This window comes from Ostrinia nubilalis, chromosome 24, assembly GCF_963855985.1.
Source record: "Ostrinia nubilalis chromosome 24, ilOstNubi1.1, whole genome shotgun sequence".
Classification (NCBI taxonomy): domain Eukaryota; kingdom Metazoa; phylum Arthropoda; class Insecta; order Lepidoptera; family Crambidae; genus Ostrinia; species Ostrinia nubilalis.
In genome coordinates, this window is record NC_087111.1 from 7,143,759 (window position 1) to 7,159,206 (window position 15,448).

At 36.7% G+C, this 15,448-nt stretch overlaps 1 protein-coding gene across 1 annotated transcript; it reads left to right on the forward strand.

The window, feature by feature from the left end:
* The first annotated feature begins 1,908 nt into the window (after nt 1-1,908).
* Nucleotides 1,909-3,074, forward strand: LOC135083698 (mpv17-like protein). Its single transcript, XM_063978409.1, has one exon. It carries the CDS (start codon nt 1,974-1,976, stop codon nt 2,877-2,879), a length of 906 nt encoding a protein of 301 aa, XP_063834479.1. The 5' UTR covers nt 1,909-1,973; the 3' UTR covers nt 2,880-3,074.
* The last annotated feature ends 12,374 nt before the right edge of the window (nt 3,075-15,448 follow it).

A 15,448-nucleotide genomic window follows, 5' to 3' on the forward strand; every position in this document is an offset into this window, starting at 1 on the left:
AAGGCTGGGTTGCACCATCTTACTTTAACTTTGACAAACGTGAAAAATCTGTCAAATTCCATACAAAAAACACCGGTTATCGTCAAAGTTACGGTCAATGTTAGGTGGTGCAACTCAGCCTTAACCTTTGTTACAGTACAGAAGAATGTACCTAAACTTATTTTTAATAAAAAAAAGCTTTTTTACAGTGTGCTTTAAAAAGCTTGGCATGTTTAGCAAAGCGCCCACTTAAGAAATCACACCATAAACCTGCAACTTTATTGCCAACTTGACAAGTGTGAGATTTGTTAATCTTTAAAACACTGAATAAAATTATGAAGCTATCACTTAAAATATTTTGTGAACGTAAATTTTGGTTAACGAGGTGAAAAAGATTGCTATAATGTTAAAAATGTGGCCCTAAGGGCGTTGTTTCAGTTTTGTAGTAGGTAGGTGCTTAGAAGAAATGAGTCAATTTCCTACCATTCGATTTGGATTTTTAAATTATTTATAACTAAAAGATCTAGCCTATTATTAAATTACTTAAATAAATAAAACAGAATCAAACTGAACTTATGCTATGCACTCACAGCACAGACATAAAAACAGAGGTTCGCCAAGGAGTTACTTACTTACCTACTTAGTAAATAAATAATAATGTAAAATCTTTTGAGCCAATTTTCAAAATTTTTAATTGCATTTCCTTGGCCCAAAAATTTACTAAGAGAGACTACCGTTTTTCTACGACGATGGGGTACTTATGCCTAAAACATAAATGTTTTGAGAAGAAGAAAATTTCAATGTTGGCAAGACTTGCATTTCGTGCAGTCAAGTTTTTGAAGTTCTAAAATAAACTTGTCTAATTTACCTACTTTTGAGAGTAGTGCCATCTAGCGTCGAATAGTATAATTGAAACTTTTACTGCCATCTGGTGATCACTTTTGAAACTAAAAACCAACATTAATTAATAGCGCCATCTTGTGTTGAGTAGTAAAGCTAAGTTCATATAGGAAAAGCATGTGGTTAGCAGTAAACGTAGTTCATAGTCAAACATACAGATGGCGCTAAATTTTGATAATTGAGAATATGTTTACTAGATGGCGTTAAACTGGGAATCTACGATCTAGAAGCTTTTCTACCAAATCCGAATTGTAATAGTTGTAAGTAAGGCTGCTCAAGTCGTAAGAGGAAACAGGAAAGGAAAACTCATAAGAGTCGTTTATGCAATAATTTCATAATACATGAGTTACAAATATAGGTAAGCTCTACATGCTTATCTAAATACAATATTGTCGGCAATAAATAAAATTATAAATAGTTCTCGATACAGAAGATCAATTGATAAGATTAATTCTATTTACTAATTGTCAAGCCGTGCGCGACCGGTCAGCACGCACGTTTTCGCCCAATCCAATCAAGTCTTTTATCTCAAAGACGATCTCCGCACAAGCGGAGTCTATAATCGATTGATAATCGAATAACAATCGAATGATTCGATTGTTCACCGTCTAACCCGGTGGGTGGGCAGATCGAGATAGCTAAATGGGTAATTATACGTCATGTTTCGTGGTCCAGTAATAATTATGATCTCCTTACTAATTCCGATAAGTATCTGCTGATTTGACTAGGATCTAGGCTAGTTTTGTTGCTACATTAATGTTTCCTTTTACGTGGTAAAAAGCCTGATGCGAGTTGCAACTTGCAACCCAAGAGCTTTATACTAACTTCCAAAAATTATAACTTTGCAGTTTGCACACAACTATAGAAAACTTCGTTAAAGTACGTTGAAGTTAAACTGACTCAGCTTCTTTTACAAAAAAAAAAAAATTTTTTTTCATTTTATTCACACCTACTTTACAGTAAATTTTTGAAGACTATGGTTCACAACTGCCATGTATTTCGAGAAAAAAATATCAGACATCACTTTTCTGTCACAAATGATTCTTTTACTTTTTACACAATATGTCAAAATATAATTTGTAACAAACATTAAAATGAGTGGCTTATTGACAAAAGTCTTAAGGTTGCCCGTCCAGTTTCCTTTAGTCCGGGGCATGCTGTCTTACGCTATTATCTGGCCATCATGCAGCATCGTGCAGGAGTACTTGGAACATGGTACAAGGCTGTCAAACGCCAACTGGGCTAGAGCAGCAAGATTCAGCTTCTTCGGCACCTTCTTCATGGCTCCAGTCTTTTACGGGTGGATGAAGTATTCTAGCAGGTTCTTCAAAAGGAAGGATCTGATCACAGCGATATCCAGGGCAGCTGTCGAACAAGTATCGTATTCTCCGCTGGCGATGGCGTACTTCTTCTTCGGAATGAGCATGCTGGAAGGGAAGCCGTACAAAGTCTGCGTGAACGAAGTGAGAGAGAAGTTCTGGCCCACTTACAAGATTGGTATGGTGTTCTGGCCAACAGCACAAACATTGAACTTCTATTTCGTTTCTGAGAAGAATAGGATTGTGTTCGTGAGCGCTGCGAGTTTCGTCTGGACTGTGTACTTAGCACACATGAAGGGGAAGGAGCAAAAGAATGAGAGTCGCTTCAGTGGTTTAGACGAGCAGTCATTTAACATAGAGCCGATGGCTGCCAACCTAGATACAGGGGTAGAAGTGGAGTCTACGATGGATAAATTCATAGCTGGTGACAGTGGAGGTCCAGACCTGATCACTGATCAGAATCCAGTTAAAGAAATGAAAGGGGACGCGGACAACGTTTCTGAAAGCCCTGTGGTGGTTGTGGACAATACCGCTGAAGAGAAGAAGCCTGAGTTGGTGTCTGACGAGCATCCAGATGGGAAGACTTCCCTCGTGGTGGAAAGTCTCTCGGATTCGGACGAGACTGAAGGGTCTACGTTAGACGATGAGTCCGAGGAGGAGACCGAGGGAACAGTTACGTAAGGTATTGATTTTTCTCCAAAGTGATGCAGTCGCTTGTGATTTGATATTGTTGTCCTGAAATATCTGAATTCAAATTAAAGGGACTTTTAAAGCTCTAAAGGTTTGTTGTTTTTGATAGATTTTATTGTGCTTCACTGAAAAACTAACACATTGTTGTATTACGTTATTTATTTTTTAGAATAAATTTTTATTGATATTTCTTTCTTTTTTGATTGTAGTATAGTTATATTAGTATACTTTAATTTATTTGCTTAAATAATACAGATCATGTACTTAATAGTTATAATAATAGTAGACAAGGGGATAGCAAAGGTTCCAAAATAAAATAAAATCTGATGAGGAACAGAATTACATGTACTTGATGTTGAATTTTATAGGACTCATTGACTAATGCCCGTTTTCACCATCAATCCCTAATTTTTAAGTGACCCCTATGGTAACACATAACAGGTATTTTGTTTTCATGGGTTACTTTAAAATTAGGGTTTGATGGTGAAAACGGGCATAATTATTAATCAATGAAGCCTCGCTAATACACTCGACATCAAATAAATCGCACCTCACGCGACAAGCATTTTCAAACGTATGCATCCCCACTTCCCACCAATATTGGCACCATTAAAAAGCCTAGTTCTAACCTTCATTTCATTAAAGGAAAGGTTTTTACCCCAAAAATGTGTCTTTAGAAGGATCCAGAGTCACTTCTTCAAAAAATAGGTAGTTACGCTAGAGCCAACTTTTATGGCTATAAAACTGTTAAGTTGGGATTAATCGCTATCCATCTGTTAAAGAGGACACGTGAGATCATTATTTGGTTTTATAACCATAAAAATTGGTCTCATTGATCCCATACCCATAGATGGGCCCAAAGTGAGGTATTTTTTCAAGTCACATTTATGGTATATGTTAATCATTTATTAAGAAATTAAATGTGTTTTTCTTTAAGGATATTTATTGAGCTTTCAAATAACACCAATATTGTTGGGGCACCATGATTGTGTCAGAAGAAAATCATTAAAGTTCGCGTCGCGGAAGGTGCGGTTTATTTGATGTTGAGTATAGTTATACGTGGGATTAAAATCGTTGAATCGTCACACCTGTAGTGATGTCTAATGGTACGTTAGCACCATTTACCGACAACAGCTTACCAAGCTAAATACTGCGGTATCATAAAGCAATTGTAATAGCTGCTATTTTGCAAGAAAACCGTAGATATAGTATGATTGATTATGTACCTGTCTATGGGGTCGCAAAACCCATCGATCGGTGTGGCTAATCGGTGCAACAATAAATTACATAAAAAGACCGAACCCCTGCATTCTTCGACTAAGAAAAAGCAGAAAAAGTATGGGTTATTAAAATTAATAATGAGAATGAATTTTTATGAGAAACATTTTTATTGGCTTCATTCATCATGGTTTGTCAACGCCGTAGTTTCAACATGCTATGGGTTTAAACATTTTTGTGATATTACACGGCATACTTAACCAATGAAGCTTTTTGTCATGGTTTTTAAAGAGTTATTTGAAAAATATGATTAATAGGAAAAATAATAACCAACAAGAATGAATTCAGAATTTGTTGAAATTCTACGGAAGGACGCTAAAAATTCTATTTAAGTCAAGATGTTAGAAAACAAAGCTTTTTCTTCATTTTAAGAGTAATTATACCTAAACAGACAAGGAAGGTGCTACCAACCGGTCATTGTGGAAATCATTGGGGGAGACCTAAATGTTCAGCAGTGGCCGTCCTGTGGCTGCAATGATGATGATGATGATGATTATCCAAACATGCTTATCTTTGCGAAATATTGACTGGCCTAGTTTTGAATTTCTAGCAAATAAACGCTTTACTGCCACTGGAAAAACTATTAACATGGCAGGTGAATCGCTAGTTATAAGTTATGCCCCAATTGTCTGATATTTATTTTATGATCGTTCCAGTAACTTTTGTCTCAATTCTCCAGATTGATTAGTACGATAATGCAGCCGTTTAAACTCGCCGCACTAACGACTTTGCTACCAAAAAACACATAAAAACCCTATACCTGACCCTTAGGGATTAGTATAGAGTTGCGAACACCACCTTTTTATGTCATTTAGAATATTTTTTTATTTAACACAGGGTAAATAAATAATAGCCAAAGAATTAATTTTATTTGATTAAAGCCGAATATATAAAAGCGAAAGGACACTGACTCACTCGCTCATCACGAAACCTCAGATACTATAATACCCACAAACTTGAAAGGCAGGTAACCTAGAACCTGTAACGGATTCTATGAAACTCCAACCCTAAGGGGGTAAAACTGGAGCCACGCGTACGAAGTCGCGCGCGGCCGCTAGTATTGAATATACGGAAAATGCTGCATGGTGGACAAATGACCTCATAAAGGTTGCGGGAAGGCGCTGGATGCAGGCCGCTGCCAACCGGTCAACATGGAAACCATTGGGGGAGGCCTATGTTCAGCAGTGGACGTCCTGAGGCCGAAATAATGATGATAACATAATATAAAGCATTCTGTTTTATTATTGTTAGCACTATTTACATAATTTGTTTCTTTCATTACACGATTGCATAATCCGTAAATTTTTGAAATGTAAAGACTTTCGAGAATTGTAATTGCGATTTAATTTGCCTTGTCATGATGGCGACAAAGTAATGTTTATTTATTAAGGACACGGTATCATAGATATCGCGTTAATCTTAATAAATCTGTTTATACACAGTGTATCTCAAATACAGCAGACCTTCTGACCTCATCATCAGCATTATCATCATCATCTCAGCCATAGGACGTCCAGTCGTCCACTGCTAAACATAGGCTAAGTCTCACCTTGGTACTATTACTTATTCTGTGGTTTCACATAATAATTAATTTGTTTATAATTACTACCTATACAGTATGTCCCTACTCACTCACAGTACACTGTGAAGTCTTGAGAAATTGTCACCTTGTATAATTATAGGCAATTAACACAGTTCTATTGTTGTCACGAGTCTCAAATTATTGCTATTTTTTATTGAATTCCTGATCGATTAAATTTTGACTTCTCCAAACTATTATACATAATGCCTTAGATCACACTAACTTTGGACGTTACTAATTGAAACTTCATAATCATCATTTCTGCCATAGGACGTCCACTGTTGAACATTGGCCGGTTGGTAGCGGCCTGCATCCAGCGCCTTCCTGCTAACTTTTAATTGAAATTAATGATGAAAATTAATCGAGTTTATTTTTTATGCGTTTAACAACAAATCGTTTTATCAGCTCTGTATACATGCGCGGTCTATTTCACGCCACATCATAGCTGGTACATTTTGTCGAAAAGATAAAACCGACCGAAATCACAAGACATAAAGTGTTTTTTTATCAAAAAAATTCTGACAGCACCTCTCCTCACCTACAGAACGACAAAATTTATAGTTATTTATTGTTACTGTTATTCGCGACAAAAAACAAGGGTCACCGTGATAATTGATTTAATATCTGACTTAATATAATTACTGTGAAATATGGTTGTTGGGTTTTTTCTTAGATTCTATCGTAAACTTTATTGACTGGTTTTGTTGAGTTTTTTGTGGACGGGATTTAAAATATGAGATCGACGTGCTAAAGTAGAGTCGCACGAAATTAATGTATTTTTTATGGGAGTTCTTTATAAAGATGTTAAAATTTTCTTTTGTTTCAGAAGGGGGATGGTTATTCGTTAGATTGTTTTCTGACAGTTCTATAAGTTGTTTGATACAAGATACGTGTAGGTCCACTAGCTGGGGGACAGACGACCTCATAAAGGATGCAGAGAGCATATCTTTAGCAGTGGACGTCCCGTGGCTTAAATGATGATAATGATGACATATTAAGTATGTGGATAAATATTCTAGATAATGGATATTACAGGCAAGGCTTAAAAATAGTCTCTATATTGGACTGATCATCTTTCAAGTGAGATGCAAACCTCGAGCTTCCTCTTTGTGGATAAAATCAAAACTTTCCATCAGGTGAGATGCAGGCCAAAAGCTTCCACAAAAAATTCGTTGTATATGTTACAGTCAAAACTATTGACCAAGGGCATCAGTCAAAACCACTTTTGACAGTAGTTTTAACTGATCATGAATTTTGACTGTAACATAATATGTATAAAGAATTGAGACTACCACATTCATCTCTACTACGTCATAAATCGGCCAAATGCAGTTTCGCTCGGATTGAGTTATTAAAATTAGTCACACCCAGATCTTCGGGTTTATATGCATTTTTTAATTACAACTAACTGTATCTGAGATGGAAGCACAGGCTTTATGGGCAATTTGGGAATCGTACGCATCTCGGAAGTCGTCGGTAAACACACAACCATTAAGTTTTTATGGGTTTCTTTAAGGGGCATTGTAATAAAAAGTAAGACAAGATAATATGAACGATTCGAAAGCCTCCGAGTGCTTAATGAATCAGTCCTAGGTTCGATTCTCTGCTGGGTCACTTAAAATTTTCTGTTTGGTTAGTAGCGCTTTGCAAGTCTAAATGACTAGTTTAGTTCTCTTGACTCTATCACATTTGAAGTGAAAAGAGATTAGCATTTCTGAGTTAAAACTTACTTTTTCTAAAAAGAGCAGTTATTTTAGGATTACAAAGGAAATCAAGTAATGTGGAGAAATGTTTTGGGTCGATTTTCTTTCAGTACCTCAGTAATTATGAAATGACAGGTGGAAAATAAAACTTATTTTATGTATTTTCAAATAAGCTTTATTCACATGAAAATCGTCTTACATTACAGTTTTTCCAAACTAACTTCTAGTAAGCAGATAATTTCATCAGGATCCAAAAGACGCAAATATAGTCATAGGCTGAGTTGCACCACCTAACTTTAACGGTAACTATAACGATAACCTGTGCTTTTTGTACGGAATTTGACAGACTTTTGACGTTTGTTAAAGTATGATAGTTCATGCATAGTATGGCAAAAGTATCAAATATGTATAGATATATCTCGCTAACATTCCCCTTAACTCAATCAAATGAAATATCCCCTCTTACAAACAAAGCCGTATCTTTAGCCCGGTATAAACCACCTTCAATCGGAGGCGAGATGACAACTCAATCAGGAGTTAATTGCATAATTTCAAAAGAAATGTTAATAAAACAAGCGAATATTAAATTGCTATCATTCGGTTTTATTGCCTGAAATAATTGAAGTTGATTGCTTGGAGAAAATTGTGTCCCTTTTAGAACTTTTAGTGTTATATTAGCTGTTCTTGCTTCGTTTGCGTTAAAACTAGAGTAGACTTGACTCTACCAATAATTATCATTTAAACTTTCTTAAATGGATTTCCACAGATCTACACAAATATTATAAAGAGGAATGATTAGATTTTTTGTTTTGTTTTGAGTAGGTAGGTATTGAATAGGCTCCGAAACTGGGCCGATTTGAAAAAATCTTTCACCATTAGAATTTTACATATTTTTTTATTTCTGATGAACACAGGTGGGGCTGAGTAGTTTAAAATGAAATAATCCATAATCTATAACTTCCTAGAATCTATGTTTCTCTTTAATTGACTAAGTACATAATTATTATCTAATCAAAAAACTAATTTTGCATGAAATGTTTTTATTGTTACCTAAGTATTCCATTGTTTCCTAGTCAGCCAACCACGACCATTTAGATTTTAGATAATAATATAATTAATAAAGTTACCAGTAAAGGGTAGAATTAGTTTTTTCATATTTCTAGAGAAATCATACATTTTAATATGTGTGGAATAGCATGAAATAAGGTAATCGCGATTGTAAGTACAATTTCTTATAGAGTTTCCATAAAATATCAATATTTCTATTAACTTATTTTGCGTTCCTTTACTTGTATCTCACCGGCATAAGTAGGAATCAGAAATGTCAATAAAACCAAGAATTTAAAATTTTAAACCATACGCTTTAACTGTTGATTGACTCACGCCCGTATTCACAAACATTACTATGAGGACTCACAGTGCGCGTGGACGAACGAAATATTAAAAATGTTTCTTTCCCTCTTTTTTTCTTTCTTTCTTTCAATCACAGAGCTCTATTCAACGCTGTGCGTTCCATTTGTTGCTTCACTTAAGCAAGCATCGTTTGTGAATAGGTACGGGCGTTAGCCATTTAAATTAAAAAAAAACTTATACCTATTCCCGTTTTGATAATTTTGAAACCGCAAGCTGCAATTCGCTTTGATCATACCGATTATAAACGGTATCAATTAAAAAACTTATGTATTAATTACCCAGCACGATATGCGATTTAAAATTACTCAATTTACCCAAATCAACTAATTATTTTTGCAATAAAATTCTCAAAGATTCGAAGTAATCTTTGCATCACCAATCAAGAAAGAATAATTTTAATTGTTATGCATCAATTCCATGGAACTGTCGATTCGATGTTTTTAACTTTTTGTGAGTCAATTTGCAATTTGCCAAATCCAATCACAATAATTTTAAAGTTTAATTATAGCCTGTTGGGGCGACGGTATAAGAAACTAATCACTGTGCCAAAAACATAATACACTATTAATTTTTTGGCTTTTAACTACTTGATAATAAGGTTTGAAATTGTGTAGTAAAATTTTTGTATTATTAATAGTTTTGTTAGAACAATAATGTTATTTGTCAGGTATAATGGACACCCACTGGGCGGCGCCGCCTACCCATTTGGAACAAAAATTTGAACGCTCCTCTGATTTTTTAATAGTATAATTATAATGTATCATAATTCCTATTATGGGAAGGTAATAAATAGATGGGAAGGGATAATTTTACGAGCTCTCTGTTGTGACTTAATTTAAGGTAGCTTAATTAAGGTGTAGGTTGCGCAATAAAATGCATTATATTAATGAATTATTTATAAATGATTACAACTGTTATCTTGCAGGTTTTTTCTTAATTTTTGTGGGTAATTTTGTAAACTTGTATGGTAAATGGTAATGTTATGTTTAAAACAAAACTTAGGTATGCATAACGAGTGAAAGAATAAACTTGTAATTTACTTAAAAAGTAGTCCTTGAATTAATCAAAAATAGGCTAATCTGTCCTACCAACATCTAACCACAAGTCTAACCTACGTTGTTAGTTCTATCATTTATTTACTTATACATGTGTTTTTACAAAAAGTTTAGTACGACATGGTTTTGACAGAGTACTGAGTTTATGTGATCTAGAATAACCACAAACTTTGATGTTTTACAACTTTTAACTGTTCTAATGACACAAGAAAGTATCACTAGCCACTGACAGTTAACAGGCTAGTAAATTGTCACAGTGTCAGTCGACGACGTGTCAATGTCAGTCGTCAGCTGTCACTCGGCGCACTGTGCACGTCATAAACGCACGGCGGTCGTATAATAGCTGTATAACGGCTTTTTAGAGGCGATATGATTTTTATTTGGTGACTGACTAAGGAAGGATAAATTAACATTGGTAAGATGCTAAAATTAACATAAACTTGTACTACCGGTAAAACAAAAGTATTTAAAAAAGAACTGATTGCCTGCAAAAGAAATGTGCTTCAGAGCTGATGATTTGATAGAGAAAAATTTCGTTTTAAAAAAACAAAAAATTAAAAAAATATAATTTTAAAATGATAGTTTGATTTATTTTATTTATTTTACTAGCAACACCGAAGTGGTCAGTGGAGTGGGGATAGACAAAATGGCGAACCGAGTCAGTCTTTGGTGAGCGCTCGTCGAGGACGGACGTACTGTAAGTAGCTGTGCAAATATTTTATTTCTTTATTATTTTGACATAATTGTGATATTTAATTGTAGTTTCTAGCATGTAAATGTTTCATGTTCCTAGATAAAGTAATATTTAATCTGATATTTTTAATATCGCTTTATTTATTTAGGAACCACTTAAAAACACTTTACACGAGCTTTTTTGTAGTTTTAGTTGCTTTGCATAAAGCAATTTCGAACTAGGTGGGGCTGATCTTAAGAGTGATAAATAGATTACCTATTAGTTGTTATAAGAACCTAAGTGAAGTGTAAACTTAGTAGATTTTACCGAGACGAAGTGCTGGTTTCATTTTTTATTTTCACGCATGAATAGTGCGGGCTTACAACCTATATCGCTTTCATCATCATCATCATCATCATCATCATTTCAGCCATAGGACGTCCACTGCTGAACATAGGCCTCCCCCCAATGCTTTCCATGTTGATCGATTGGTAGCGTCCTGCGTCCAGCGCTTGCCTGCTACCTTTACGATGTCTATCGCTTTATGGAGGCAAAACTGCGTTATCCAAAACACAGTCCCCTCTCATACCCGATTGTTTAACTCCCGATGTCTCAATTTGGGCCGCATAAGTGAACCCATTAAGCGGGCGTTTCTTCCGTCGATTATCGCTTAAGCGCCGCTCTTTATCTTTTTTTCGGCAATTTATTTTACGTTTTTTCAGAAGCGTGGGTGAGTGCTTAGGGTGGGCTTCTATGCGGTGTATAATTATGCAAATTGTAACATGTTTAGTAAGGAATAGAAGTCTTAAAGACACCTTTTACCAAGACAAATAAAACAAACAGTTAAGACACGGGTTGAAGACCTTTACTAATATTTTTGACGAAGTGAAAATTACCGTACCAACGCACTATAACAAAATTGAAAGCCTTTTATGAATGACTGGATGTCCCAGATCACTCTTGAGTGTTAATTAGTGTAGGACAAGCTACCAAAGCTTGAAGGGGATATGATATGAGCCTATTTTAAGATGTTTTTTCTGTTTTTAATTAAGTTTCTTATAATACCTAGATAGTGTCCGTGGCAATAAAAAATTAAAATCTCATCCCTAGATTCCATATCCACGTCATGTAACCACGCCCTACATTTTCTATAAGAGGCGCTAACAGCATTAGTGAAACGCTACAAAAATACTCTTCCGCCGCGCGCGCCGGCGACGCTAGCGACACCTCGCTTATTACGCGCTAAACGACGCGCGCTATTATGTGACACGTAGAATGATGGCGCCCGTTTTGTTTGAAGTTTTTAATGTGTTGCTTTGACATTTTAATCGTAAATTATGGAAAATTATTGGATATCACAATTTGATTTAACGTTTATAAATTGGTTAATATCTGATAATTATTTCCTTCAAGTCATTGCGTCAGGGCCAGGAAATAGAAGTAGATACAAGTAAAACTCCACATATTGATGATAAAATGTCGCATTCGATTGAGAAACGTCAAATGACAGCATAATATGGTCAGATACTGTCACGCTCTAGCTATAAAAGTAGCAGTTATCCTATCAGCCCGGTTCTAAATAGAAAGAAGTTATTATTACATCATGAACATGAGCACTTAGGTCAGATGCTAGCACGTTCAGTCCTAAAAATAGCACTTGATGTCAGCCTATCATGCATGGGAGACCCTAGAGGCATGGAGACCCTAGAGATATTATAAGGTCAGATGACAGGCTCAGTCCTAAAAATAGCAGCAGTAGTCAGCCTATCATGAGCATTTAAGTCCTGCAGCAATGCAGCGAAGTGCAGCAATTTGCATGCGTCTAATTACGGGCTCTAATCCCGCACTAACGAGACGCCTGATGTCTCAATACCTCCCAGCTTATTGTAGAGGTATGGAATCCTAAGGGTATAGAGACCCTAGGGTGTACAGACTACAGACCCTAGGGATGTACAGACCCTAGGGATATAGAGTCCTAGGGGTGTAGAGACCCTAGAGATATTATACGGTCAGATGACAGGCTCAGTCCTAAAATAGCCGTAGTAGTCAGCCTATCATGAGCATTTAAGTGCCCCAAGTCCTGCAGCAATGCAGCAAAGTGCAGCAATTTGCATGCGCCTAATTACGGGCTCTAATCCCGCACTAACGAGACGCCTGATGTCTCAATACCTCCCAGCTTAAAGTAGAGGTATGGAATCCTAAGGGTATAGAGACCCTAGGGTGTACAGACTACAGACCCTAGGGGTGTACAGACCCTAGGGATATACAGATCATAGGGGTGTAGAGACCCTAGAGATATTATACGGTCGGATGACAGGCTCAGTCCTAAAATAGCCGTAGTAGTCAGCCTATCATGAGCATTTAAGTGCCCCAAGTCCTGCAGCAATGCGGCGAAGTGCAGCAATTTGCATGCGCCTAATTACGGGCTCTAATCCCGCACTAACGAGACGCCTGATGTCTCAATACCTCCCAGCGTGCCGGCCTATTATTTCAGTCCCACACGACGCGGATTGTAGACCCTGGGAGTGTGGAGACGGCTTCTTAAAGGAATAATTCCTTGCTGTGAAAGTCTTGAGAAGGGATGAAAAGTAAGGTTGAGCTTCGTAAAGATTCTGGAATAATTATTTGTACTGTTATCGAGTGAAAAATCTTGAAAGGGGATGGAAGTTTGTACTGTAGACACCATCACATTCCATTTTTGTTATTAGCCGTATGGCTCTAGCAGAATAGAGTAGATCACCTCCACTCTTTCCGTGATGTCGAAATTTGCGAAAATGAGGAGTTAATGGACACTAGCCAGACGGGTTGGAGAGATCCAACCCCTCTGGCCAGTATGGGAAGTATAGGCAAACTCCTCTATTTGCCATTGCAAAATTAAAGGTTAGTCCTTCATACAGTGGAGACTAAATGCCCGAATTTCAGATTAGTACTTCTAGCAGGTTCTATTTTACTCAATAGATGACCCTAGTGAGTAGTGTAACCATACGTTACTATTTCTTTGCATAAATCCTATCAATAAAATAAGTTATTTGATCCAAAATAAAGTCGCTTCCACAGTATCCAACCAAACCCCCTATTTAGGTTGTACAAAAGCGTGGTGCACCTACAATGCAGTTTATGTGTTGCTCTTCATGCATACATCCATTTTATATCAGGTGATGTGCGGGAATTGGAAACATGCAAATATGGACTGTACCACAACAGACATTGAGATTAAATTTCCCGCGACATCTTCAGTTTTCTTTGGCGCGTTCCAGGAAATACTGACGTTTTGGTTGTACACGAAATTCTAGCTTACTTCTAGTAGTCTAAAGTTCATTTTAGTGTGAGTAAGACCTCATAGATGAGGCCGTTTGAAATTGGAAAGATGATTTTCAGATTTTAAATTGTCTCTCTCTATAAGTGACACATCAGGCGTCGTAGACCAATAGAGTTTGAGTCTTGTGATGATGTTGTAAGGTTGTTTTTTGGACAAGGTTGGGATAGTCGTAAGGCAGGGTTGTCGCTGGGTCGGAACTAGCTAGTGTGAGGTAACGTGAATCGAGAAAGTAGTGCTATTTGCTACCGTATCGCGCGCCATCGCCAGGCAGGGGTCGTGATCATTTTCATTGGGTGATTATTATAACAGAAGCATTTTCGAAGAAGAACTTTTTAGAAGAATTACTACTTGTACTAATAATAGGCCTGATCGTCACTTACCATCAGGTGAGATACAGGCCAAGAGCTTCCTCGTTGTGGATAAAAAAATAAGGTGCTATTTTCATAGTAAGTTACTTTTCATAGCTACCACCAACTTACCTAAGTCTGTCGCCATAACAACAATGTTAATATCATTGTTGTGTTCCGGCAGATGGTCGTAAGATAGCCAGTTCCTCTGTGATTGGGGATGCTGGGTGAAGCTTCCACCTTCGGATTCATCATAACATAAGGAGAGATGTAGGCTAAGAGTTTCCTCGTAGTGAATAAAAAAAGGTTCTTAATAATATTTCACATTACTAGTAATAAACAGTTTATCTACAAAGCATAATAATTAAATTGTTTTTTTTTTCAGTTGCTACGCGCAGGCCTGTCGCTGCTGGGAGACAGTTGCTGGTGATTAGAAAATGGAGCCACAGCAGAACTTGAGAAGATAACTGCAGGTTAGTGCCACTGAAATTTACTTCAATTTGTAGTTTATGACCGACATCTAAGTTCATAGGTAGGTAAATTCTTGGTATATTTTCAGCATTTTAGGTACAGGAAACTAGCTACTAGGCGTAGGTACAGTGTTAGGTATAGGAAACCTGTTTTCAGAGTCATATCGCATCTTTTTCATTGGTCCAGTCAGCATTTTAGACAGTATATAATGTAAAGCATGTTTGGAAGGGGGTGAAATTGAGCTATCAGCTGTTTAAACTATGGGATTGTGAACTTATTTTTAGAGATCACGATGTTGATCACATATAACAAGTTGTAACTGAGCACCAGAATCATCCCTTTTGGATTTAAACGGCGTTTTTTGCATATTACATTAAAATAATTGTCTATTTTCCCAACGGTTGCCGACCCCTGCCTTTCCGCCGCTCCGCATCCGTCCAATCAGCGGCATTATATGTTAATAGCCTATTAGAATATATGCCGCGGTGTTCGCGCCGGCCCTATCGCGCGCCCGCGCACAACCGACCAGCCTAAGCTGACCCCTGCGCCGCATTGTTGCCTATACAATCAGGAGTTTAACATTCCTTGGATGCTTACTTAAACTCTACCAATTTAAATCATCATTCGCTACTGGAAAATTAACTTTATTGGTTCATAATAAAGGTTAAGGAGACCGCATAGGTAAGTTTGAAAGTGTTTTGCACGGTGGCTTGTTAAGA

Coding starts and splice junctions, on each gene's coding strand:
- LOC135083698 (XM_063978409.1), top strand. CDS start 1,974: ATGAGTGGCTTATTGACAAAAGTCTTAAGGTTGCCCGTCCAGTTTCCT.